A 24,199-nucleotide genomic window follows, 5' to 3' on the forward strand; every position below is an offset into this window, starting at 1 on the left:
GGGAAAATCTCCAAGGAGGTATCCCCCCTACAGCAGATGTCCTTTCTGCTGAAGTTCACAGGTCGAATTTGGGGAGCACACTGGCTGGAGGTCAGATGCCCACTAGGAGATGCTATGATTAATATGTAAGTTATCCCAGATCACTGAGAGAGCCACGCCCAGGGGACGGAGAGTGGGTGTGAAGACCGAGGGGGCTCTTTCTTCCGTAGCACGAACTCTCCAACAGTGTCCAGATGTTTCTCGGGAACCCTTTGTCTTGGGCAGCACCGACAGAGCCACTGACTTGTTCTAAGACTCTTGTCACTTAGACCTGTGGTTTCCAACCTCGTCACCAACTCACACCCTTCAGGTTTCCCTGGTGAACCCCAATTTGGCAACCTGCTGTAATTCATGGATTACTTAAGCAACCCCAATCCTTCCGCTGTCATTTTCCTGAGCTAAGGCCACAGTTTCTCACCTGTGAGGACTGGCCTGGCCTCAGCAGCACACACGATTCCAGATGAAAGGGCACCGGGTGTGTTGGCCCTGCAGCCTGGATGATTTTCTCTGGGCTGTGCTGGAGAAACTGCTTCTGAGGGGACCCAGGGCACCTAGCTGGGAACCGCTGTTCTAAAATACGGCCTGGCTATGATCCAGCACTCCTAGGACAGTTACAGTGTGCTCAGGGCCACCGCCCTCCTTTGTAATAGGAGAAAGAAAAGAGAAAAAGAGTGAAGCCCAGGTGGCCGTCCGTGCTCTCCTGAGACACCTGTGGGTTAGAGAAGGGACGAACAGATTCCCCAGGGGAGGCCAGAACACCTTCCTCCGGGCATGCAGCCTGTTCTTATTGAGCTATAAGGTGCCACAAAACTTGGATTTCTGGGGTTTGTGAAAGGGAAGTAGATACCTGCAGGGACCCCAGCACCCTCTGTAGCCCTCTGTCCCACAGTCCCCACCGTCCCAGGTCCGCAAGCCCAGGGGAGCCCACCTGGGTGAGAAGCAGCACCTTTGGTAGCGCTGCCTTTGGAATGCTGTCTGGGCTCGGCTCTGAGCTGCTCTGTTGGCTTAAGGATAATCGGCCCCTCTGCACTTCACCCCCTCTTCCTCAAACCCACAGATGTGCACACGTATCTTTGATGCTTGATCCAGTTTGCAAATATAAACTCTGTTTATCCAGAATGACTAGGGAATGCAGCGTTACGGACATTTGGATCCTCTGGTTGAGGAAGAGTTTCCATACATGTTATCTGTGTATTCCCAGTTTTCAAGTAATTGATACGGGGAATGTATTGAACACACAAACTCTATTGACACTGTATGCAACTTTTGCTTGATAAAGTGGAAAGCCAGTCCACGCTTTAGAGTAGATTCAGCATGTTTTTCTTTGTATTACTATGAGTCATTCATCTGCACTCTGGCTACTTGAGCTCTGTACTTGCTGAGTTTCTGGATAAATGTGAGCCTTCTGTGTTATGACAAGAAGCCACTCTGTGCGTCTTTACTAACATGCAGCCACATTCTCTTGTTTTTGCAGAGAAAGCATGGACACAGACAAAGATGACCCTCATGGAAGGTACCATGACCCTAGTCATTTGAACTTCAGCACCCTTAGAGCCATTTTCTTGCACGATGACACATTGTTACTTGGAGCATGTTCCACCCGTGTCTCCATCGGAGATAAGCAAGCAGGCCAGGAGCCTTGGGCTCAGAATTCTCTCCCTCCACCCCAGTCCCAGTGTGGCTAACAACCAAGAGCCCTTGTGTGTCTGTAGAGAGGTGACAGGGACCTGGAGGAAGAAAACAGAAATGTGTAATTTTGCCATTCGTGTCCAGAGAATTGCATTTTTATCTTTTACTTTTTTTTTTCCCAGGTTGGAATACACAGAACACCAAGGAAGGATCAAAAATGCAAGGTAAACTAGGACTTTTGTTTCGTCTATAGATTGTCCTATTTCCTGCTGGTTAGATGCCAGCTGGGGCGGCTCTCTGTGTTGGTCCCTGGCTGTTGAGGCCTTTTGGACACGTTAAGGAACAGGGGAGGAGGTGCTGGGCCTTGGCTTGATACAGCCTCTGCCCCTGGCTCCTTCCGGGCTAAGGTGGGCTTCACTCATTGCCGCCTAAATACATTTAACCTGAAGGGACTTTGGAGGCAGCAGAAAATCAGTTGAAGCTAATGTTTACCAGGTGTTCAGCTGATTCCTCCTTCCTGACTCGAAGGCCCTCAGAGAGACATGGCTCAGTGACCCACCCCTTCTCCCTGGCTGTGCCTCGCCTCTGATAGGGCCCCTTAGTGCACTGTAGCTTGCATCGGAAGGCCAGGCCTGGAGCACCTCCATCTGCCTTGAGGACCTCTAAGTCAGTCCTTCCTCCTGCAGCCACGTGCTGACCCCTTCCTGCTGGGCCCTCAGGCTTCCCTGCGTTAGTCCTAGGTCTGTCTGAGCTCCATCATGACACACAGAACCAGGGGGCTGCAGAAACTGGGGGACTGAAGACACCTAGTGCTTCCCTTGCAGACCGGCCTAAGCAGGAGGTCCATGGCTCTGTAGCTATGCAGACAGCACCACCCGCCTAAGGCAGGTGCACCTCAGCCAGGGAGGGCGTGTGCAGGGGAGTGTCGTCCTGCATCTGCAGGCAGCCCCTCCTGGGCAGGAGGAGTGCTGCAGCCCTCAGAGGAAGCTTGGGGACAAAGGTGCATGTGCTGCAGCTAGGAGGGTCCGTGTTGATCCAAGGACGGCACCATTAGTACCGGGCACCTCAAGCAATGACTCTGACTGGAAAGAATGGTGCCCCCCACAGCCATGCATGGGCTCCTCATGGACCTCACAGGCACCCACTGTGGGACCCCGGGTGCTGCCCTGGCTGTTCTGGATCCTTGGCTTTGTGAAACGTCCATCCCACCTCTCTCCTTCCTCCCCCATCACAAATCCACTTTTATAGAGGCTGAGAGGAAAGCAATGGTAAATTAATCATTCAGTTTACCGTGAAAAGGTACTTTTTGTAATTTTTGTAAGCTAAATCTTACCTGATTGTGAGCCCATTTGGGTGTGACCACTAGAAAAGTCTTAATTTGAAACATTCTGCAAATTCTAAATTTGTTGTTTCAGATGACAGCTACCATGTATTTATTCTTGTCATTGTTCCCTTATTGTTTGCTCGCTTTTTAAAGAAATCATTTTTGATATTGTTGTTCAGGGAAGCTCACAGTCAGATTGAAAAGCGGCGCAGGGACAAGATGAACAGTTTTATTGACGAACTGGCTTCTTTGGTACCAACATGCAACGCGATGTCCAGAAAATTAGATAAACTTACCGTGTTGAGGATGGCCGTTCAGCACATGAAGACGCTAAGAGGTGAGAGCCAGGGCTTTATTGTCCTTTATGTCCTTGCCCATAATATTTGCGTCTCTGAGACAATCGCTGATTACTTACAAGTACGTAGCCCTGAGTCACATGCCTGTGCTGTTCAAAAACAGCTATAACGCCAAATGAAGTGATTATTGAGCTTCTGTGGGTGTCAAGGTACAGTTTTGCAGCCACACATCGCAGAGCATAGAAGCTGTAAGGTTTGCATACTTTTGTATGCGCACATATGTCTGCTGCTTGCATATCACAGAAGACTCGGCTGATGTCGCAGCTCACCGGGGCCTAGAGCCCACCCATACAATTATAGCAATCAGAAATCAGGTGCACATAGTGACTGAGGCAGAAAAGTTAGTTATAGTTATTAAGGGCAAAAATGTATCATAGTCCCTTTGAAGAATGAGTCACTGGTTGATAGACAGTTTTTGTGTTAAATTGTCAGGAACCAACACTGATGATATTTTCATCTTCCTGGAATTTTCCCGAACTAGATTGACTCTTCGTAAGGGAGGCAGTATTTTCCTTTCTTTGCAGAGTGTGGGGAGGGTGAGAAAACAGAGGCAGAAAAGTGGAAGTGACTTATCCAGATCACAGGAGAAATCTGAAATACATCAGGCATTTTAGTGAACGCCATTCCTGGAATTTTCCACAGCTCGTCTCAGACTCTTGGATGAAATTAGAAGGCGGTGCTCAGTCAGATCTGACCTGCGTGGTGAAAGAGTCCCATTTTTATATCTGCCCGATGCCACTAGAAATAAACAGTGGCTTTTTAAAAAATGACTTTTGATCATTATTCAAAAATATAAATATTGTATCTTATGCTTAAAGAATAATGTTTAAAATTTCATCTTAGTGAAGATGATATCGGTTAAGTCATCATAAGCTAATTTTAGTTAAATTGGAAAAAAAAGTGGAAAATCTCAGGGTGTAATAAAAAGCAGAGAATAATAACATGCCTTGTTCATCGATATGAAAGTCACATCCTGTTTCCCTGCTTCCCATGGTAGTTTGAATTGTTGTAGATCCACTTCATTCTATTCCTTCACTGTTCTGCAGACTCCAACGTCATCTACTGCTGGCATTTTTCTCAGTGAAGTTATTGTTCTCCTAAGAAATGCCAGATTGACAGACTTTTAAACACTCCCCTTCCAGGCCCAAGAGCTGGAGCTGCACTGACTCGAGCGTGCATTCCTCCAGGGCTGCCGGGCTCATTCACCCAGCCCCGTGTGGAGGAATGCACGCTAACTGCCTCCTGTAATATATTTACTTGAGGTCTGGCAAATTGGATGATTTCCCAAGAGTGGTGATTTGATGGAGTGCTAGACAGCACATTTAATACTGACCCTGAGAGGCAAGAACTCTCTCAGGAGCAACTTCGATTTGCTTCCAGAGCTGCCTTCTTTCTTAAAAGCAGATTTTTTAACTTCCTTCTGTCATCTCTCAGTTTCCCTATAATAAGAAAAGCAAGCTTGTGAAGTCTCCTGTGGGCAGCAGTGTTTTCTTTTCAATGGAATTCTCTTTGGCTTGACAGGATTCTGACCAAAGGTCAGATCTAGCACACTGTAAAATGAAAAATAGGGAAATGTAACCAAAAGGAAGGTTGCCTGCCCCCTCCAAGTCTCACTGAAGGGAAGAAAGATGAAGTGTAAATCCCAGGTGGGAGGTCTCGGCCCCTCCAGGGTGGAGGCGGTGGCGTGGGGTGCCATGCCATCTGAAGGTGAGCGCACCGACACTCTCTCTCCTTCTTCTCCCTCTCAGGTGCCACTAATCCATATACAGAAGCAAACTACAAGCCAACTTTTCTGTCAGATGATGAATTGAAACACCTCATTCTCAGGGTACGTTGCAATTATGAGATGATTTTACACAACACTGGTTTTTAAATAAATTCCAGAGTAAGTGCCAGCATGTGGGAATTTGATGTTGTAACGCTGCTGTCTCTTTCAGGCCCACTTCCTTTCTCGGTCTCCACCTCTACCTTATTGCTCTGGCAGGCTTCACGCTCCTTCTGCACAACCTCTACCTTCCTTCTAACCCTGCTTAGGCAAACATGGATGGTTGCGCTACTGTGATTTTAAATCCAAAGAGGCAGGATTTTATTAGAAATAGGAGAGAGCTAAGATTCACATTCCTGCATAAAGATGTTTAGAAAGGGACTAGAACTGGCAATAATGAAGAACTTCTGTTCTCGTTACTTAACCACCAGCTCAGAAAAACCCACCCAAATAATGACACCAAAATCCATCCAAACAATAAAGGTGCCAGAGGGAAATAAATGGGAGAGGCGCGTGCTTTTACCTGCATGATGCTGAGGCTCTGTTTGTCTTGCTAAGCCTCTGCAGAGAGATGGTGAAGGTGGCACCGTGGAGCTCTCTGGCTTCCATGCAGGATTAGGTGTGCACGAGGCTCGGGGTGTGCTACTCGGGGTGTGCTAGTGGAATTAACTTGGAAACTGAAGGGCAAGACACTGACTTCGGAAACTTGTCCTCTTCTACGCTGGAAAATGACAAATAGGGAAGTGTAACTAAAAGACAGGAAACCTGCCCCCTCCTTCCAGACAGCAGGGGCTGACCTTACCTGCTCAGACCCCTGTGGCATCTGAGGCTCAGTCTTCTGGCAGAAGTCTGCAGAGCACCAGGAAAGCGGGGTGCTCCAGCTGGACCTTCGCGACCTGTCCTTTGCAGCTCTCCCTGGCTTCAGGTGCTCTGTGCGTCTGGCCGTCTGGCCTGTCTGCTTGCTCCAGTATTCTCTCTCTGTTTTGCCAGACAGGAGAGCTTTGAGCATCGAGGAACAGACCTGACAGATAATACAGTTTTGTAGCAGGGAGCAGTGGTGCACACCTGTAATCCTAGCTGCAGGGGGGAAGGAGGGAGGGCTGAGGCAGGAAGATCTCAAGTTTGAGATCAGTGTGGGCAATTTAGCAAGAGCCTGTCTCAAAGTAAAACTTTAAAAGGGCTAGAACTGTTTGTAGCGCAGTGGTTAAGACACTCGCCTAGCATGCACACAGCCCACCTAGCATGCACACAGCCCTGGGCTAAGTCCCCGGTACTGTTTAAAAAAATAGAATTTTGTTCCTCCAGGGTAACTGGCTCTGGGAGGGTTATGCAGGGCTGCTGTGCTGGTTATTAAGGTCGACATGAACCAGATTCTTTCAGTCTTTGTACAGAACCTTGCTAAGCGCATGTGCTCCTGGCTTCCTCCAGGCAGCAAGGTAAAAGGGCCGGGGGTGAGTAGTCAGACCAATCAGCAGGAAGGGGAGACTGAGGCTCTGGCCTGGGAAGGGATCCGCCCTCTGAGAAACCCAGCACTGAGCTTCAGCTTATCCAGAAAGGTTACCTGTAGCTCTAGGCAGGGCGCGGAAGCACATGTACAGCCTCCTAGCCCACAGGAAGCAGTCGGGGTTGAGTTGAACACTGGTCTCTTGAAAAGTATCTGCCACACACCCTCTCCAGAGCCACATCCATTTGCCACAGTGCAGTTGCCACAAACCCAGGTTCACTTCAGCTGTGATCTGGTTGGCCTGAGCTTGAGAGGGGCCATGGAAGCTGTCTATTAGTGCCGCATTTCGGGCAGCTGCAGGACTGCTCCCAACCCTGTTGGATACAAAATATCCTTAGGTCAGGTTTCCTATATATTGTATAGATGCAGTTTGTTTTTTTGAGCTCAGGCTAGGACTTCTGTTTTTATCTCTGTCAAAATCAATTAAATGGCTCCACAGCACAGCTTGTCATTGACCTTTTGCCTCTTTGTGTGACTTGTGGATCTCAAAGGCAAACCCCTGGGCCACTGCCTCTCATTTATTCACCGGTTTGAGCATTTTATAGATTGTTGAATGTCTGGCACTATGCCAGGAACATCCAGCTCAGTGATAGACATTTCAGGTAGGGCCTAGGATTTCCAGCCACTTGGCGGTGGTCCTTTGGTTACTCCTGTCAGGACGCAGTTATTCAGACACCAGCTGTGCGCCCAGCTCCCTGTCCTTCCCATAAAGCTGTCCTTGGTCCCAGAAGACTCACTGATGTCAAATATAAGCAAGGCCTGACCATCTCCAGTGCTGGCTTCACTAGTGAAGCTGTCAGCCTGTGCCGTCACCCGCAGCCCCTGCTTGGATTAATGCCCTGAAGTTGCCATCTTGGAAATCCTCTTGGTCCTGAATACCATATTGGCAATTTGATTTGTTAATAAAAAAATTGTGTGTATATTTCAGCTGTAATATAATGCAGTAATTTCACAAGTATCTTTAATAAACTATGCCAGGAATCCGTCAGCCATATTGTTTATAATGTCAGAACTCGTCTCCCAAGATACGAAAACTAGACCTACCCTACCAGGACGTCGGTGTCCCTTATTCGCCAGCACTGCCTGCCCCGGGAAGAGGCCTGGCCTTGGCGTTGCTGTAGCCCTGGGTGCTCCTAGTGTGCTCACAGCCTCTGCTCCTCGGCTGGTCCCTCACACGCGCTCTTGCCCCGGTTGCTCAATCAGAGCCTTCTTGCTCTGACCACGCACACGGCCCGCACCGCCGCGCGCTGTCCCTGGGTGGGCTGTAATCCGCTTTGCTCCGTGTCAGTTCAGGCCTCACACTGTCCAGCACTCCCACTGGGACATCACAGTAGCATCATCTGTGCCACATCTCCACATCAGTGACAGCCTGTGACACTTCTCTCGTGATACATTGAGACTGTCTGCAAGGCAAATGAGGAAGTTATTAATACCCTATTTTTTGACAGAATGAGGCTTCCAGCAGACGGTGCTTGGAGAGTTACTTCCCCTCAGTGTTACCCTTACCCCCCGGGCCAGCTGAGGGACCTAACTTAGGAAAGGGTGGTCCCCAGCCCCTGCCAGCTTCTCAGGGCACAGCAGTTCTGCTCCCTTCTCCTCACTGCTGGCCCAGCACAGGTGCACACATCATTTCTTTACCTTCTGGGGCATGAATTCCTTTTCTGGTTCTTTGAATTCAGCACATCCCAAAGATCCTTCGTTGGGAAACCGAGTCTCTAGATTTTCCCAGCAAAGAAGCAGAAGCAGTGGCCGCCTGTGTGTTAGAACCAGGGGAGCAGAATGAATAGAACAACTGTGTGACGGAGTTGGAGGCAGCCTCCCTGGCCCTGGAAGGCAGCGCTGAGTGCCGTCCACTGTCCGCGAGGGGCAGGCTCATGCAGACATAGAGCCTCAGCTCTTGGGTGCTGTAGCCTACTTCAGTTTCTTTTCCAAATGTCTGTTGGCACTTTAGATTTTTATCTGTATTTAAGCTTAAGAATAGGTAAGAAGAATCTGGTGGGAAGTTTTTCTTTTCTTCTTTTACTTAGAATGCAAATAGCTGGAAGGAGAGGTATTGGAGAGCAGTACTTTCCAGCCCTGTTACATGTGAATCGTGTTGGGATAGGGGTAAAAGCATACCAGTGATCCAGCCCCAGCCCAGACTTCAATGTAGAAATGAAAACAAACACATCACTCTAGATGTTGAAAACCACAGCATGCCTGTAGGTGAGGGTGGAGTTGAGGGCAGATGGAGACTGAGACGTTAGAGAAAGGGTTCTGATCGGCAAGGGTCCTTTCGATCTCAGACTCGGTAGTTCTCCATAGAACTGCTATAGTCAAAGAATGAAATGTGACTTCTCTGGGCCTTCATGAAATGAAAAGAAATATTTTAAGCTGAATTTTGTTTTGAAACAAACCTTACTTCATTTTTATTAGCACATATTATACAAAGTAGTGGGTTTTGTTTTGCAGAACCTACTTTCCTGGACTTGCCCTAAATCATTAAGGTGATATATATATCTCCACTTTAGAGAGTATCTTATTCCCATAAACCATTTATTTTAAGCACCCTGTCTTTGCATACCAGTGAAGCTATCAGTGAGCGTTCCTGTGCTTTGGAAACTTTGCAAACAAATCCTTGATTTACTGTCAGAGTGAGTACAAATCCTGTGTCCTAAAGTGTGATAAATTGATTATCCATTTCTCCTGATTAGGCAGCAGATGGATTTTTGTTTGTCGTAGGATGTGACCGAGGGAAGATACTCTTTGTCTCAGAGTCTGTCTTCAAGATCCTCAACTACAGCCAGGTATTGCTTATGCTGTTCATGCTCCTGCTGGGGGTGGGCACCCCTTCCCCATTTTTCAGAATACTTAAGCATATATTTCATATGTGAAATTGTCCTTCCAGAAAATTCTTAACTTAACAGAGAAATGAATTTAAACTTAGGAGAATCTCTTACGCGCCCCGTATTTCCTGCATGGGAAGGTCTGGCTCTGACCTGATCGGCAGCTGTGTAGCTGTCTTACTGCTGCAGAACAAATATCCCACCACTGTGGCCGGGGGCGGGGAGTGCGGCTGCCTGCCAAGGGAGAGGGCAGCAGAGATGAGTCCCAGGGAACGCAGCCTGCCCTGTGTGCACAGTGACCCGAGACTGCTTGAGCCTTAGCTGCCTCTCATTGTGGACGGGCCTTTCCCATTCCTTCCCTGCTTGATTGTGGATCAAGTAAGAGGAACATATAAAAGCTTCTAGAACCAAGCTTTTTGCCTACTACGTCCCCAGAATTTTTGTTCATTCATTCATTTGCTCATTCACACATGGGTATTTGCATAGAAGCTTGGTAAGCAGAACTGAACCAGAATAGCATTTATATAAGTGAATATTAATATCATGTTTTCTTTCTGAAATACTTTACTTTCTTCAGTCTCAGAAGTGTTATGATCTCTGTGAACAGGTGAGGCAGCTGAGGCATACCGTGATAAGACTTAAAGAAAGGCCAGGCTTAATAGCAGGGCCCGAGTCAGAGTCCCTCCCTCCTTCTGGGCCTTCCCTGGAGCTTGTGGGCATCAGAGAGAAGTTAAAAAGAATACACACTGTCAGAAGATTCTTGCCTCGGAGGGTGAACTGAATATAACTGAAACTTTCCCCCTCACCCATAATCAAAATCACACTCCTGATGCTGCCTTCATTGTGTCTGTCTAGGCAAAGGGATCGTATATGAAACGATAGAGATTCTTATGCTTCAAAATATAAACCAAGGGCTGGGGGTACTGGGTGGTACAAGGCCTGCCCAGCATGTGCGAGGCCCTGGGTTCCATCCCCAGTACCGCAATAAATACATAAATAACACTGAGGCAAAGGGTGTGCAGGCTGAGTGCTTGTTGCATCGTTCACAAGAGGTTGACTTGTCATTTAAACATTTCATGCCCACAGAACGATCTGATTGGTCAGAGTTTGTTCGATTACCTGCACCCTAAAGATATCGCCAAAGTTAAGGAGCAGCTCTCCTCCTCCGACACCGCACCCCGGGAGCGGCTCATAGATGCAAAAAGTGAGTACAGGGAAGGCCGGTGTTGCCACCCGGCTGAGCGCCCATGAGCACAGGCCCCTGCTCACCTCGCTGCCCTTTCTCTTGGTCACAGCTGCTCTCTGTGGCTAAATAGAACTCCTTACGTTCTTTGGGGTTTTTGTTGGATTTTACATAAGGAAGAAAAGAATTTACTATCTAAGTTCATTGGAAGAAGAGCTCCTTTGACTCGATTCTTCCAGATTGTTAGTTACTTTATTTTCCAGACTCTAGAAGCTCCCACTTGAATGGTCCGAGTTTGCGGGGCTGCGCCAGTTAGATGGGCCCTCTCAGAGCACAGGCCTCTGGGTCTGAGTTGCACATGTACAGTCTCAGAGGAGAGCAGCAACAAAACCTGCACTGTGAATGTGCCTTTCTCTGACCGCGTGGGTCCCAGTAGGCTGGCCCCCTCCTGGCTTCCTTCCTGCAGTCTCCGAACCACCATTCCGGAGGGCTCCCGGCCTCCTGCTCCTGCACACCCTGTCCGCGTGTCCTGCGCCGGGCCCTGGAGCTCCGTTTCTGGTGCTCTGTAAGAAGCTGTGTGCACTTCTGCAGTTAAGAGCACAGACTCTGGAGGCTGATGCCAGGCGCACACCGCCGCTAGCTGGGTGGCTTTCAACACGCTGTTTAACCTCTGTGTCTCAGTTTCCTTATCTACAAAATAGCACCTATTTTACTGAGTTGTTGAAAGAATTAAATATTAATATACTACACAAACCATGCAGGATTGTTCCTAGCCCATAGCAAGTACGATATCAGTCTTGTATTGACCTCAGCCCAGTGCAGTCATGGCCCAACTAGTTTCCTGCTTCTAAGCATTTCATATTAGTCCTTGGGGGAAATCCAGCAGAGGATGTCTTCTAATACATCCTTAAGCAAGGTGTGGCATATGCCTGTAATGCAGCCACTCAGAAGGCTCGGGCAAGAGGATTATTGTGAGTTTGAAGCCAGTCTGGGCTACATAGTGAGTTCAAGGCCAGCCTGAGCTATACAATGAGACCCTGTCTCAAAAATAAATTAAATAAAATATAAAATATCTTTTTATTTAAGGCACTAATCTTCTTCCTAAAAGTAAACTTAGGCCCTGGTACTGTTGCCCTTTTATAGCCTGGCCTTGGTACCTTTTCAGCGACCTATGGAAAATAAGATGAACAGCATTCGGCGTTGGCATTTGCCCTCGAGGCCCTGACCATACAGTCAGGAGACAGGATTGTGTGCCGCAGGTGCAGCCATAGAAATAGCAGCAGCGCAGAGAAGGGGGTGATTCATTTTCATGTGGGTGCAAGAACCGGCATCCCCAAGTAGATGTCAGTTGGGGTTTGAAAAGATGAATTAACGTTTGCCAGGTGATGAAGGGAGGAGAACAGAGGAAATGATCCATGGCCAGGTTCAGCTGTGCGGAGCCCAGAGACCTGCTCTGGAGCCCGGTGTGCAGGGAGCAGACCCCGGAAGGGCTCCAAGCCGGGTGGGATAGGCGGGCTGGGACTGGTGTTGAGGCCAGTAGAACGGACATGTGGGAGGCAGGTGGGAGGAGAAAAGGCCTGAGGGCCGTGCGCCTGTGGTCCTGTGGGGTACTCTTCCCAGCCCGTGTGATTAGAAGCCCCCACCTTTGCATTGTCAGGAGGTGTGCACATCGGCTCCCCCAGGGAGTTCACAGCATGGCCTCGCTCCCCTCCAACAGTAGATTCAGTTGCTCTGGCACCCCCAAGCCCAGTGGAAACAAAATGCAAACCATAAGCACGAGCCATGTGTGATTTTACATTTTCCCGCGGCTACATTTTCAAAAGTAAAAATAATTTTAATGATATACAGACATTCCTCCTTTAACGACTTACCTGTCTAACGACTGTTCAGATTCAGCAACCTGCTGCTCGGATTTGACCTTTTTTTATATACAGTTTTGCACATCTTGTTTTTAGAGCCTCAGCGTCTTTTTTGGTACAGTACACCTCGTTTATACAGTACTATAATTTTTGTTGATTGTACTGTACAGTACAGTACTGTAGATTTATGTCCTGTTACATTATAGAACTGTAAGAGTTACACAAATACAAGCAAAGTCATCGAGTTGGAGTGTCCTTTGACCATTTCTCTGTCCTGAATATTGTAATGTACACACTATGTACAATTCCTCAATTAGCCACCAGCCCACTTAACACCAAGCTGAAGAACCACACCTTGGTCATTAAACAAAGAATGCTTATATTTTACCTAATCTGTTAAATCACGAATATTACATTGACATGTAATAATTATAAAACATTAGTAAGTTCTGTTACATTTTTTGCTACTGTCTTTGAAACCTTCTGTGTGTCTCACACCTACAGCACCTCTCAGTTCAGAAAAGCCACATTCAAGCGCCCTGTAGCTGTATGTAGCTAATGGTTACGCATGGATTAACGCAGATCTGGAATGGGGTCCAAGAGTCTGAGTTGATAAAGCACCCAAGGGATTCCGGCCTACAGCCAGGTTGAGAATTTAAAACCATCTCACTTCTTCCCTGCGATTCCAGGATCCACATCTCACCCACCCTTCAAGTACCAGCCCAAGCTCTTCCCCTGAGGAGCGCAGGTTGTCTGCCATTTACGTGGCGCTAATGACGCATCGCCCTGTCATATTAATCTCTCCCCATGTACTTCCATTGCCCTTTCTTGTTTGTAAGCTTCTGTTGGACAAGAATGCTGTGCTCTTATTTCTTTTTATTCCCCCGTTGCACCTAAGCCATTTGTCCAGCGGTGCTTCCTACATGATCAGTAAACATTTGCAGATTAACAGCACATTGATCCTTAGTTTATCTTTGAGATCTAAGCTGGAGAGAAATGTTTTTCTCAACGTCATGGTTATGAAACAGTGAGACGGTGAAGAAAAAGACTTTGTTCAAGGTCACTCTCCTTTCCCGCCAGACAGCACTACTCTCAGTCATCACATTTTGTGTGTTGATTTGCAGCTGGACTTCCAGTTAAAACAGATATAACCCCTGGGCCGTCTCGATTATGTTCTGGAGCACGACGTTCTTTCTTCTGTAGGATGAAGTGTAACAGGCCTTCAGTAAAGGTGGAAGACAAGGACTTCCCCTCCACCTGCTCAAAGAAAAAAGGTACAATTTCGCAGTTCTTTTGAATTCTGTGACAGGGAGGCTTGCTTTCTGCAGTGAGGTCTTGGCAGTGCACAGGGTCAGCGGTTCCTCGCTGGCCAAAGCAGCAGATCGGGGGAGGCTGCAGCTAAGGCCCTGCTCTTCCCCATATGCTAACCCGGACACGTTGCCATGGTGACAGAGATTCTGGATAGGCTCCCTCTGTTTAAATTCCATTTATCCTGTGTGGTTGGGAAGATTTCTGTCAGCCACAGTTCTGACTGCCTCCTAGTCACCCACCAGACCACCACAACCACTGGCTTTGCCGGTGACTTCTGTGCCGCCACATGCAGTAGGCATTTTCCTCTCTTCCTGCTTGCGGTGTTCTCTTCCTTAGCATTCCACAAAACCTTCTTCTTTTCACCTCCCCTGTCCTTTGCCATTCCAGCTTCTCTCTAGTGCTGTTAGCTCTTCCCCTCCCTCCTGGGGTCTCTCTCTGTTGTAACTACCCTGATCCATAGGCAGTGTCACCCTCTCCCAAAGCTTTAAATGCCATTTATGTGCCAGTAGCTTCCAAGCTTACGTTTCTAGGCTGATCTTTGGAATTCCAGATAGATACTGCCTAGTGGCTCTCTCTGCTTGGCTACCTCAAGGGCGTTTCACACATGAGACATGCAGTGTTGCCCCTGGAGCCCCTCCCTAGTGTCATTAGCGCCACTGCAAGCCAGCTGTTCATGCTGGAGGTCTGCAAGGCCCCCTTACCACTCCCACTGTTCACTCACCCTTCATCAGCTACCACGTCCTGTCGCAGGAGCCGGCCCCTGTGGACGTTGTGTGAAGTAGGTGTAGCTGTCGCCACGCTCACCAGTCACTCAGATCCAGGCTACTGTCAGCACTGCACAGTGGGTGCCGTGTGGCTTTCCACCCCTGCACACAGCTACCAGAGTGACCTACTTCAAGGCAGATCTTTCTGTCCACCCCGTTTACAAGCTTTGTTCCCCATTTCCCTTGAAGAAAAGTTCGGAATACTTAGGATGACCACACGACCCTGTGCGGGTCACTACTCCTTATAGCCAAGCTGGGCGGCTCCCTCTCTCGGCAGCACTGCCGTCTCCTCTGCTGGGAATTTCTTCCCTCCCCTCAGCCCCCTTCGCCTCCGTCCCTTAGCCTCGGACTGCCTTGTGTCTTCCTGTGGGGCCCCGCAGGCTTTCCTTCCATGGTTTCTCGCAGTGTCGTTCTGTAGTGATTTGTGTGGTCATTTGTTTCAACTCTGCCTTCGCGACTTCACATAATCGGCCCCAGGCATGTCCGGCTTGTCTCCCGCTGCATTCCAGTTGCCCGGTGAACGCTCCAGGACAGTTGGTTTGGTATTGAAGTCCACAGATGCTCCACACTTCATGTGCCCCAAACTGAAATCTTCCCTCTTTCTCTGTCTGATCTGTGTTTTCTCTTCCTTGACTCAGTGAATGACAGCAGCAGCCTCCCAGTCCAAGAAAGTTGGGGGCCACTGTTATTTTCTTTCTTTCCTTTGTGCGTGATATGTACATGAATTCTTAACATTTCTCAGAAGTCTCTCCTGTTCCTCACCCACCGCCCGCCTCTGCCATCATTCGGCCCTCGTCGTCTCTTGCTCTGTTGTTAGCGCTGGCTGGTGAAGCAGCTTTCCCACTTTGTTTCTGCGCTCTCCAGTTCACCCACCACTCTGCTCCATGATTTGAATTTGCTGTTTCCCACTTGGCCACTTTTGGATGCTCTACATTTCCCATCTGGAGGGAAAGACAAACAGACAAAAACCTAATGCATTTGTTAGCAAATAATTCATGGCCCTTATAATCCGCCCTCAGCCTGCCTTTCCAGCTCTGCACCCTCAGAAACTTCCACTCCAGCCCCTAGAGCTCTTTGCTATTTCTTGTACAGGCCACGCCTTCTGCCCTTGTACATTCCCTACCTAGCATATCTACATAGCGTCCCGTAGCTACTGTGCAGACCTTCTCCTTTAGCCTCCTATGTTGGTTTTTCTGGGGCTTCCCGCCGCCCAGGTAGATTTCTGCCTTCCTTCTTTGGTGTGTGCAGTGCCCTTGGTGTACCTGGCTCTGCCACGGATACGTGACACTGCTTGAGTGTTGTCTACATTTGTCTGGCCCATTCACTAGATGCTAACTTCTGGAGAGTGAAACCTTGGTTTTTAAAATTTTCTGATTCCCTACCTATATCCTAGCCGCCCAGCACTGACTCTAACTGTGGACTTTGCTTTCCAGCAGATCGAAAAAGCTTCTGCACAATCCACAGCACAGGCTATTTGAAAAGCTGGCCCCCTACAAAGATGGGGCTGGACGAAGACAATGAACCAGACAATGAGGGGTGCAACCTCAGCTGCCTTGTCGCCATCGGACGGCTGCATTCTCACGTGGTTCCACAACCAGTGAATGGGGAAATCAGGGTGAAAGCTATGGAGTATGTTTCTCGGCACGCAATAGACGGGAAGTTTGTTTTTGTAGACCAGAGGTAAGAGGCTGCATGTTTCCCCTGCGCAATGACTGTAGAGGATTTTAGTGAGAGGTTAAAAACAGAGGAGGCTGGGCTGTCAGGTAGCTTTCCTAAGAATAAAGGAAGACAGGGAAGCGATGAGTAAAGATGAGATTCACTAGGCATCGCCTTCGCTACAGAGATGTTTTTCTTCTGTGTTACTCTTTGGTGTATAAAGAAAGTTTAAGCCAGGCCCGGTGGCACACACCTGTAATCCCAGCAGCGTGAGGTTGAGGCAGAAGGACCATAAGGTCAAGTGTAGCCTCAGCAACGTAGTGACCTAGTACAGCCCTGTCTCAAAATAAAAACTTTAAAAAAGGGCTGGGGTTATACCTCAGTGTGAAGGCCCTCAATTCAGTTCCAAGTATTGGAAAAAAAAAAAGTATTGTTACGTGGGGTGGTTTGATGTCCATGGCTGAAAGGCTAGAGCAGACGTACCGTCTAAATGTACGGAGTGTTACTTGATTAGAATATAACACTTGGAGACAGTTATTTAGTCCGGAGGTATCCAGTACAGTAGTCATGGGCTATGGTAGCCTCATATGGCTATTTAAATTTAAGTTTAAATTTAATCAGTTAAAATAAAAATTTCAGTTCGTATGGCTCAGAAGCCACATTTTAAGCAGTAGATAGCCACACCTGGCCAATGGCACGTAGAACACTTGTGTCACTGCAGAAAGTTCTGTTGGACAGCACAGGTCTAGTGCGTCCTCCTCATTCCATGGGTGAGGAGCTAAGGCCCAACCTGGGGACTGGCCTCCTCCTGGATTCATCTGTAATTGGTACCTGGGGCTAAGGACTCACAGGTCCCAAATTTACTGTTGCTTGCTACCTCTCTTATGAATACTCACAGGTTAATAATTGTTCTGGATCCTAGACACAGCCAGAAAGTACTAGAAAAAAGAGAAAGCCATATCCTATGGGCTGTCACGTGCCTGCAGTGCTAGAGCTGGAGTTGGGCTTCCTGCTGAAAGGTGGCAGTGAAAAGAAGAGGCCTCGCACTGGGGTTTACATTTCTAGCGCATTTCTACCTGATGAATATATGGGTGCCACCTTAAAACCTTCTAAAATTTGATTTCTTATGAGGAGTCCCTTTGAAAGGCTTCTTTCTCTTCCTGTTTTTGTAGCCTTGCTTAAATTCAGAAAGCCTGGGGGAAAAGATCCAAGTAGTAAGCTCTCTGAAAAGCCATCTGGCCCTCTGCCTTCAGCTATGACCTTGTTCTCATAGGCTGTGGCAGATTCCTCAACTGCAAAGTTGCTATTAATTGTCTGAATGGCTTTCTCCTCTTTAAAAAAAAATTCCCTTATTCTCTTTTAGGGCAACAGCTATTTTGGCATATTTACCACAAGAACTTCTAGGCACATCATGTTATGAATATTTTCATCAAGATGACATAGGACATCTTGCAGAATGTCACAGGCAAGGTAAGCAAGGCAGTCTAAAAGATGAACACCCCTGCTTCTAGATGAGTCCATGTGACCTTCCAGCGAGATCTGCCCCTGTGGTGCGGGAGTCAGGGAGCCCAGGACTCTTTAGCCCTAAACATCTGTAAGGAGAGGAGGCTGATGGCCCCAGGCACTATCTGTCCCCTTACCAATGCCTCAGCCCAACTGTAGAGCAGTTTCCTCTACATAGGCATGGCACTACTGGAAGGCCTCCCTTCAGACGGTCTCCCCACACCCTGCACAGACTTAGTATGGCCCAGTCTGATCTGATTCTCTTTTCCATGCAAGCATGGGCCCCTCCATATCTTCCTCCTTGACTAATGGTGTGGCCACCTGAGCAGCCTCCCAAGGAACCAGCACTGACCCCTCCTTTCACCGGCCCCTCCTTCGACATGCATCTCCAGAGAGTCTACCTTTTACCACCCTCACTGCTGTGAGCCTTGTTTAAGCCTTTGTGCCCACTGAGCCTTGAGATAAACTCCATATGGGTCTCCCTGCTCCCTCTCACCCTCAGTCCGTCTTCCACAGTTACCCTGATATTCTTGGAAAGATCGACCCTGACAATGCCACAGCCCTGCTGACAGCCCTCCTGCCTTGACATTTGAGCCTGGACACTGATCGGCGTCCAATTCAAGACTTTCCCCACCGCCTGGCCCTGGCCCTGGCCCAACTCCTTTCCCTCCCCTCTCCGGCCTGTAGAGGCTGCTCGAGCTGCACCCTCTCACTGGTGCCTCCCTGCCAGGCCCTGTGCTCCTCCTGCTCTGCTGGGTTCTTTCCTCTTCCTCCTTTTGACAAGTGGATTGATCCTTCGAGACTCAGATCTCTTGATTCCTGCGTGTACTCGACTCATTTCTGTCCTGAGGGCAGGAGTCACACATATCCCATCTCCTGTGCCTGGCACATGAAAGGCACTCCTGACATTTGTTACATGAAAGGATGAGGCTTATGAGGCTTTGTTACATGACAGAAAGAGGGCAGTGACTCTGTCAATGCAGATTTCCTAAAAATGAGATAAGGCCGATACTGCCTTCGGGCTTTATGATGGGAAAAAGAGTACGGCCGGGCCCCTTTGGACAGTGACTCCTCATTTGCTGGTCTTCATGTTGTAGTCGATTCCGGTATGCCCTGAAGCCTTAATTTCTTAGACTATGGGAAAAAACCCAACAGGTCACCAAGCAAATTGAAGGGCTCTGAATTAGACCCTCAGAAACAAGTCTGTTCTCTGAAGCACTGAGCTTATTGAAGAGTGAGGCTTTGGAGTCTAACTACCTGTAGTCCTTGATACAAATAGGTTTAAAGAAACAATATTCATGGTCTCTTTGCCTTTTTAGTTCTACAGACGAGAGAAAAGATTACGACTAATTGCTATAAGTTTAAAATCAAAGATGGTTCTTTCATCACACTACGAAGTCGATGGTTCAGTTTCATGAACCCTTGGACCAAGGAAGTAGAATACATTGTCTCAACCAACACTGTCGTTTTGTAAGTATTCTTCCTATATCAATTATTCCCTTGTTTCAAAGGGAGATGCTTTGGGATCCTTACATGGGGAAAGAATGCAGCCAGTAGCCAGTACACGACTTTTAATGCCACCTTGCTAATATATTATGAAGCCACAGAAGGGGCAGGGGCCAGAAAGGGTTGTTACCAAATGACAAGCTTGAAAGTGCATGCCACGCAAGCCCTGGTTCGTGGAGTCTCTCCAGGAAACAGCAAGCGCTCCTTCTGACCCAGTATCAACCTTTGGACTCTGCAGACCCAGTACCCTGGGCCTCCACTTGGGCTGCAGGGGAAGGAGCGGGCGATACCCATGAAAGGCTCACTCGGGCTCACACAGGCACTACCTCTGTTGGCCTTGACTGAGGATGGGCAGGTCTCTGTGCCTAGCAGGCTGGGGCAGCTGGAAGGCTAGAGGTGAGCAGGAGGGAAGGAGTCTGCTCACCACAGTCTCCTTCCCCATAGCGTCCTACCTCTCAGCTGTGGACAGAGGTGAGCGAGGGACTGGGTGTGCTGTGGCCTAGAGGTAGAGGAGATGCTGCGCCAGTAGCAGCCGGCTCTCAGAGCCACCGTCTCCGCCGGACTGTCCTGCACAAGTTAGGAAGGCCCAGGCAGGCAGTGCGATCAAAGGCCAAGATGCCTCCATTGTGTTCTTAACAGTGAGGAGAGCTGTTCACCACTCAGACAGATACTTCATTTCTGGCCTGTCCAGGTCCGGAGTGGACCCTGGACACCTTGGCCAAGGTGAAAGACGCACAGTTCTGAGCAGGCCTGACTCACATTTCCTTATTGCTGGGATGTTCACAGAGCCAACGTCCTGGAGGGCGGGGACCCAACCTTCCCGCAGCTCACGGCGTCCCCGCATAGCATGGAAAGCATGCTGCCCTCCGGAGAAGGTAACTATTTCCTGCTGAGGCATCGGGGCTTTGCCCTAAGAAACTGCTTGCGGCTAGATACCCCCACCCTAGCTGTTCAGGGTCCCCTGCTGCAGAACTAGGGAAGTCGCAAAGGGATGATGTGCTGATTTCCCCAGGAGTACTAAGGACGCTACTATCTTACTTTCTCTGTTGTGTCTGAATATTGGGACCTCATTGAACCTTCTGAGGCCACTTGAATCCCTTGAAATAGCAAATTCCTGGACTTTCTCATCCTTTTATTCCCAGTGAGTTTGGTGCGAAGTGCTCTTGGGTGACTGTCACCGCTCCTGTGGTTGGAAGCCAAGTATCTGTTGGCATTGGGACCTGCACTATAGCCAGTGGGCCTTGGCCCCGCCCTCCACACTGGACTCCTCCTTCCTGGGCCTACTTCTACTTGCATGGCTTCAGTTCCCACTTCTCCCTGGCACACACCCACATCCACAGTGCCCGCCTGGCCTCTGTCCTGAGCTCCATTCTGTCTGTCCAACTGCCCCCCGAGACAGAGACCTGGAGTCACAGAAGCACCTGAAGTTGAGAATACCACAAACAGGTTCTCTGCACTTCCCCCTCTGGTCTTTTAGACCAGAAACCTTGGCCCTTGGCTCTCCCCCCATGATACCTAAATCTTAAATTCTGTTCTCTTTTTTAAACTAACCCATCATCTTTGCCCTCCTCATCTGCTGCCTAGGTTATGGCAGATAATTTCCTATTCTCACCTCACCCTCGCTGCCTCATCCTCTGGCATAGTCATGGGCAGCATGGCAACATTCCAGTCAACTCAGAACACGAGTATGGTAGTGGTCCCGTAAGATTATGATGGAGGTGAAAAACTCCTACCACCTAATGACCGTGTAGCCGTGGGACTGTCTAGAGCCACACATTACTCATCCTGTTTGGATGCATTTAGCTACATAAACGCAACCACTTTACACTCACCTATGGGTTCAGCACCAAAAATGCTGTACAGGTTTGTCTCCTGCACCACATGGCCTAGGTGTGCAGTGTGCTGTGCCATCTCGGTCAGATGACAAAATTGCCTAGTGACACATTTCTCAGAATATATCCCTATTGTTAAGTATACACAACTGTAGTTCGTTCCCTGTGTGGTGGACTTTTCGTAACTGAACTCTCAGTACATTCTCCATGTAAAGTCCTTGCTACTTACCCTTTGTGGGTGCTGTCCAGGTTCATTAGCATGGTACCCAAGAGCCCTCAGGATCGGACTGGTGCTTCCTGCACGGTTTCTTGCCTCATCATCCCCGAATTCCTTGGAACTGATTCTGTGCTCTTGCACACGTTGGTTGCTTTACCCAGAATGCTTTCTCTTCCTTATCTCTGCCAGGCTAATTTACACTCACCTTTCCAGTCACCTCAGTTAACCTCTTCCAGTAGGCTGCACTTGACCCTGGATGTGCTGGGCATCTCGTGCTTAACCTACCAAACTTACCACTTTGCTCTAGCCTGTTAGACTGTGAGCTCCTTGAGGGTGGGGCCAACGGTGTCCAGTAAACACTTTTTGAGTGCATGGAGGGAGTTAGCTGCCCCTTGCCAACACGCTGGCCTCTGATCCTGAATAGAAGCTGGAGGCTTTCCCTGCTGGGATGTCTTTTTCTGATAAGGCACAACCCCAGAATTTAAAGGGTATCATGGGATGAACTAATTTTGCCACGTAACAGTATTTCTTCTTTAGTTTCCCCTTTCCCACTCTCAGATTCCTTTGTTGTAGGTGGCCCAAAGAGGACCCATCCCACTGTTCCAGGGATTCCAGGGGGAACCAGGGCCGGGGCAGGAAAAATAGGTCGAATGATTGCTGAGGAAATCATGGAAATCCACAGGCAAGTAACACCTTCTGATTATTTCCCTAAACCAGTGGTTCTAAGCCCAGATAATTCTCCCTCCCCACATCTCCCCAGGGAAGGTACTGCAATGTCTGGAGATACTTCTGGTGGTTACAGCTGGGTGGGAGGTTGCTGCTAAATATCCAGGGAACAGAAACCAAGGATGCTGCTTACTGAATATCCTACAGTACACAGGACAGTCCCCTGATCCCCACAAAGAATGAGCCAGTCCAAAGTATCAGGAGTGCTGACATTTAGAAATCCTGCCTTAAATAAAGATGCTAAACCAAAACAGGTCAGAGCTAAAGGGGACTCTTGGGGAGGCTCAATTCCTAATGCTTTGTGTATGACTCAAGGATCTTCTATTGACGATACTTAGGAAAGTAAACCTAATGGAACATAATCACAGGAAAGGCAGGGGAAAGGCTAATATTCCCTGCTGCCACTGGATTGCTTTTCTGGAGAACTGGAGGCTGACCTGCTTTCCAGTGGGCCACAAGGGGCATTCGTCACGGGTAGCCATTCTGTTCTAGCCCCACAGATCAGTGGGTTTGGCTGCTTGCGTCTTAAAATCTTTTGAGAAGTTGTTTTCTTTATGTTAACTGGGAATTGCTGGGTTGAAGCAAGCGAGGGAGGGTTTGAGCTTGCTAGGAGCCAGCCTTTGCAGTGAGGCTGGCTGTTACCTCTAGAAAACCAGGCACACTTTTGCATAAACTTGTGAGTTCCATGTTCAGGGTGAAGAAGCCGCCGAGCTAACTGGACCGGCTGTAGGTAGGGAAGAGCCGCAAGGCTAGGATGGGAGACTGTTTATAATCCTACAAAGTAATGCCAAGCAGTTTGGACTGAAGAAAATTGTAAGGTCCCATTCACTGCAGGATGCTCAGCAGGCAGCCAAAGCATTAAGCACTGTGGGGGCTGCACTGGCCCAGGGGGAGAGGACAGCAGAATGCAGCTTACCCTCCGGTGATGACACTGCGAATACACAAATAGTACTCTAAAGGCCAGGTGCTGAAGATAAACTAGAGAATGATGAAAAGGCAGTTCCAAGATGGGAACCTGGGAAAACAGTGGTTTCAGTCGTAAGCAGGGAAATTTGGCAGACACACAGCAATTTTTAGAATAAGCAATTAGTAGCCATGTGTGCTGACAGTACATGATACACAGTTGTGTTCTGCATCTAAAGAGCTTGTAATTCAGGAGAGAGAGAAAACTTGTTCCCTCCCAAATCTAGAGAAGTAGGCAGTACAAGTCAAGAGCCACAAGACCTCTGGGCAGTGGAGCGTCGTCCCCAGGTGACTTAAAAGCTGCACTCATCCACGGAGTAGCTGAGAGCATGGTGGCAACACACCTGCCGTCAGACTTCCTCAGCTCTTGCTTCAGTGCAAAGTCCTGGCTTCCTTTTCTGAAGTACTTCGGCCTGAGTTTATGTAGATTTCCAGTTCTAAGTCTTTCCTTCTATAAATCTCCTCTGCTGAGATATTCTAAGACCTACATCCATTTTCCATCACCTGTTGCTTTAGAGGTTGCTACTATTACTACTTCCACTCCTAGGTTCTTCGTAGGTGTGGCTGAGCTACCCCTGGGACCCTCCATTTCCTAAGAGTGTTCACTAGCTAAACGGTGCTTATGAGGAAAAAGATAAATCGTTCGGTTTCCAATTCATGGTATCAAAGATGTGGGATTAAACTTTTAAGGTTGCCAACTCACCTGGATTTTTCAAGGAAGTAAAACTTACCTGAAATTCACCAAAAGAACCCAAACCCTAATTCAAGGGCTTGTGGAATGCTTACTTCAGGGTGTGCATTCCAGATCAGGAACCTGCAGAACAAACCCAGCTCATCACCTGTTTCTGAAAATTCTTTCAGCACAGCTATACTTGATGTATGTATTGTCTGTGGCTGTTTTCAAGCAACAGCGGCAGAGAGTAGTAGTGTTAGAAAGACCACATGGCCACAGCCTAAACAGTTGCTGTCCGGCCCTTACAGAAAAAGTTCGTCAATCTCTAAAGAGGTCCACATCCTCGTCCTTCTTTTTGCCTCCACGCCTTGACAAAACCCAACACCCAAGACAAGGAAATGTAACTAACTCTTCTCTCCTGTGATAGGATAAGAGGCTCGTCACCTTCCAGCTGTGGTTCTAGCCCACTCAACATCACAAGTACGCCTCCCCCTGATGCCTCCTCTCCAGGAGGCAAGAAGGTAAGTCTGATGACTTAGGCTAGTGAGCCTCTTGCTCGAGTTC

General features: G+C 48.4%; 1 protein-coding gene across 6 annotated transcripts in view; it reads left to right on the forward strand.

The window, feature by feature from the left end:
* Window positions 1-24,199, forward strand: part of Arntl (aryl hydrocarbon receptor nuclear translocator-like) — a 95,698-nt gene that overhangs the window by 65,390 nt on the left and 6,109 nt on the right. For 2 of the 6 annotated variants that reach the window (XM_005380316.2, XM_005380317.2), the window contains 13 exons: window positions 1,514-1,552; window positions 1,851-1,892; window positions 3,172-3,329; window positions 5,097-5,176; window positions 9,311-9,403; window positions 10,529-10,646; window positions 13,609-13,758; window positions 15,993-16,239; window positions 17,579-17,685; window positions 19,038-19,188; window positions 20,011-20,099; window positions 21,847-21,955; window positions 24,063-24,156. In XM_005380316.2, coding sequence (XP_005380373.1) covers window positions 1,514-1,552; window positions 1,851-1,892; window positions 3,172-3,329; window positions 5,097-5,176; window positions 9,311-9,403; window positions 10,529-10,646; window positions 13,609-13,758; window positions 15,993-16,239; window positions 17,579-17,685; window positions 19,038-19,188; window positions 20,011-20,099; window positions 21,847-21,955; window positions 24,063-24,156 — 1,477 coding nt within the window. Of the gene's footprint in view, window positions 1-54; window positions 126-1,513; window positions 1,553-1,850; window positions 1,893-3,171; window positions 3,330-5,096; window positions 5,177-9,310; window positions 9,404-10,528; window positions 10,647-13,608; window positions 13,759-15,992; window positions 16,240-17,578; window positions 17,686-19,037; window positions 19,189-20,010; window positions 20,100-21,846; window positions 21,956-24,062; window positions 24,157-24,199 lie in introns of all 6 variants that reach the window. The other 4 variants (XM_013511990.1, XM_013511991.1, XM_005380319.2 and 1 more) reach the window with 4 other exon arrangements.

This window comes from Chinchilla lanigera, unplaced genomic scaffold, assembly GCF_000276665.1.
Source record: "Chinchilla lanigera isolate Chin_1 unplaced genomic scaffold, ChiLan1.0 scaffold00013, whole genome shotgun sequence".
NCBI classification, from domain to species: Eukaryota; Metazoa; Chordata; class Mammalia; order Rodentia; family Chinchillidae; genus Chinchilla; species Chinchilla lanigera.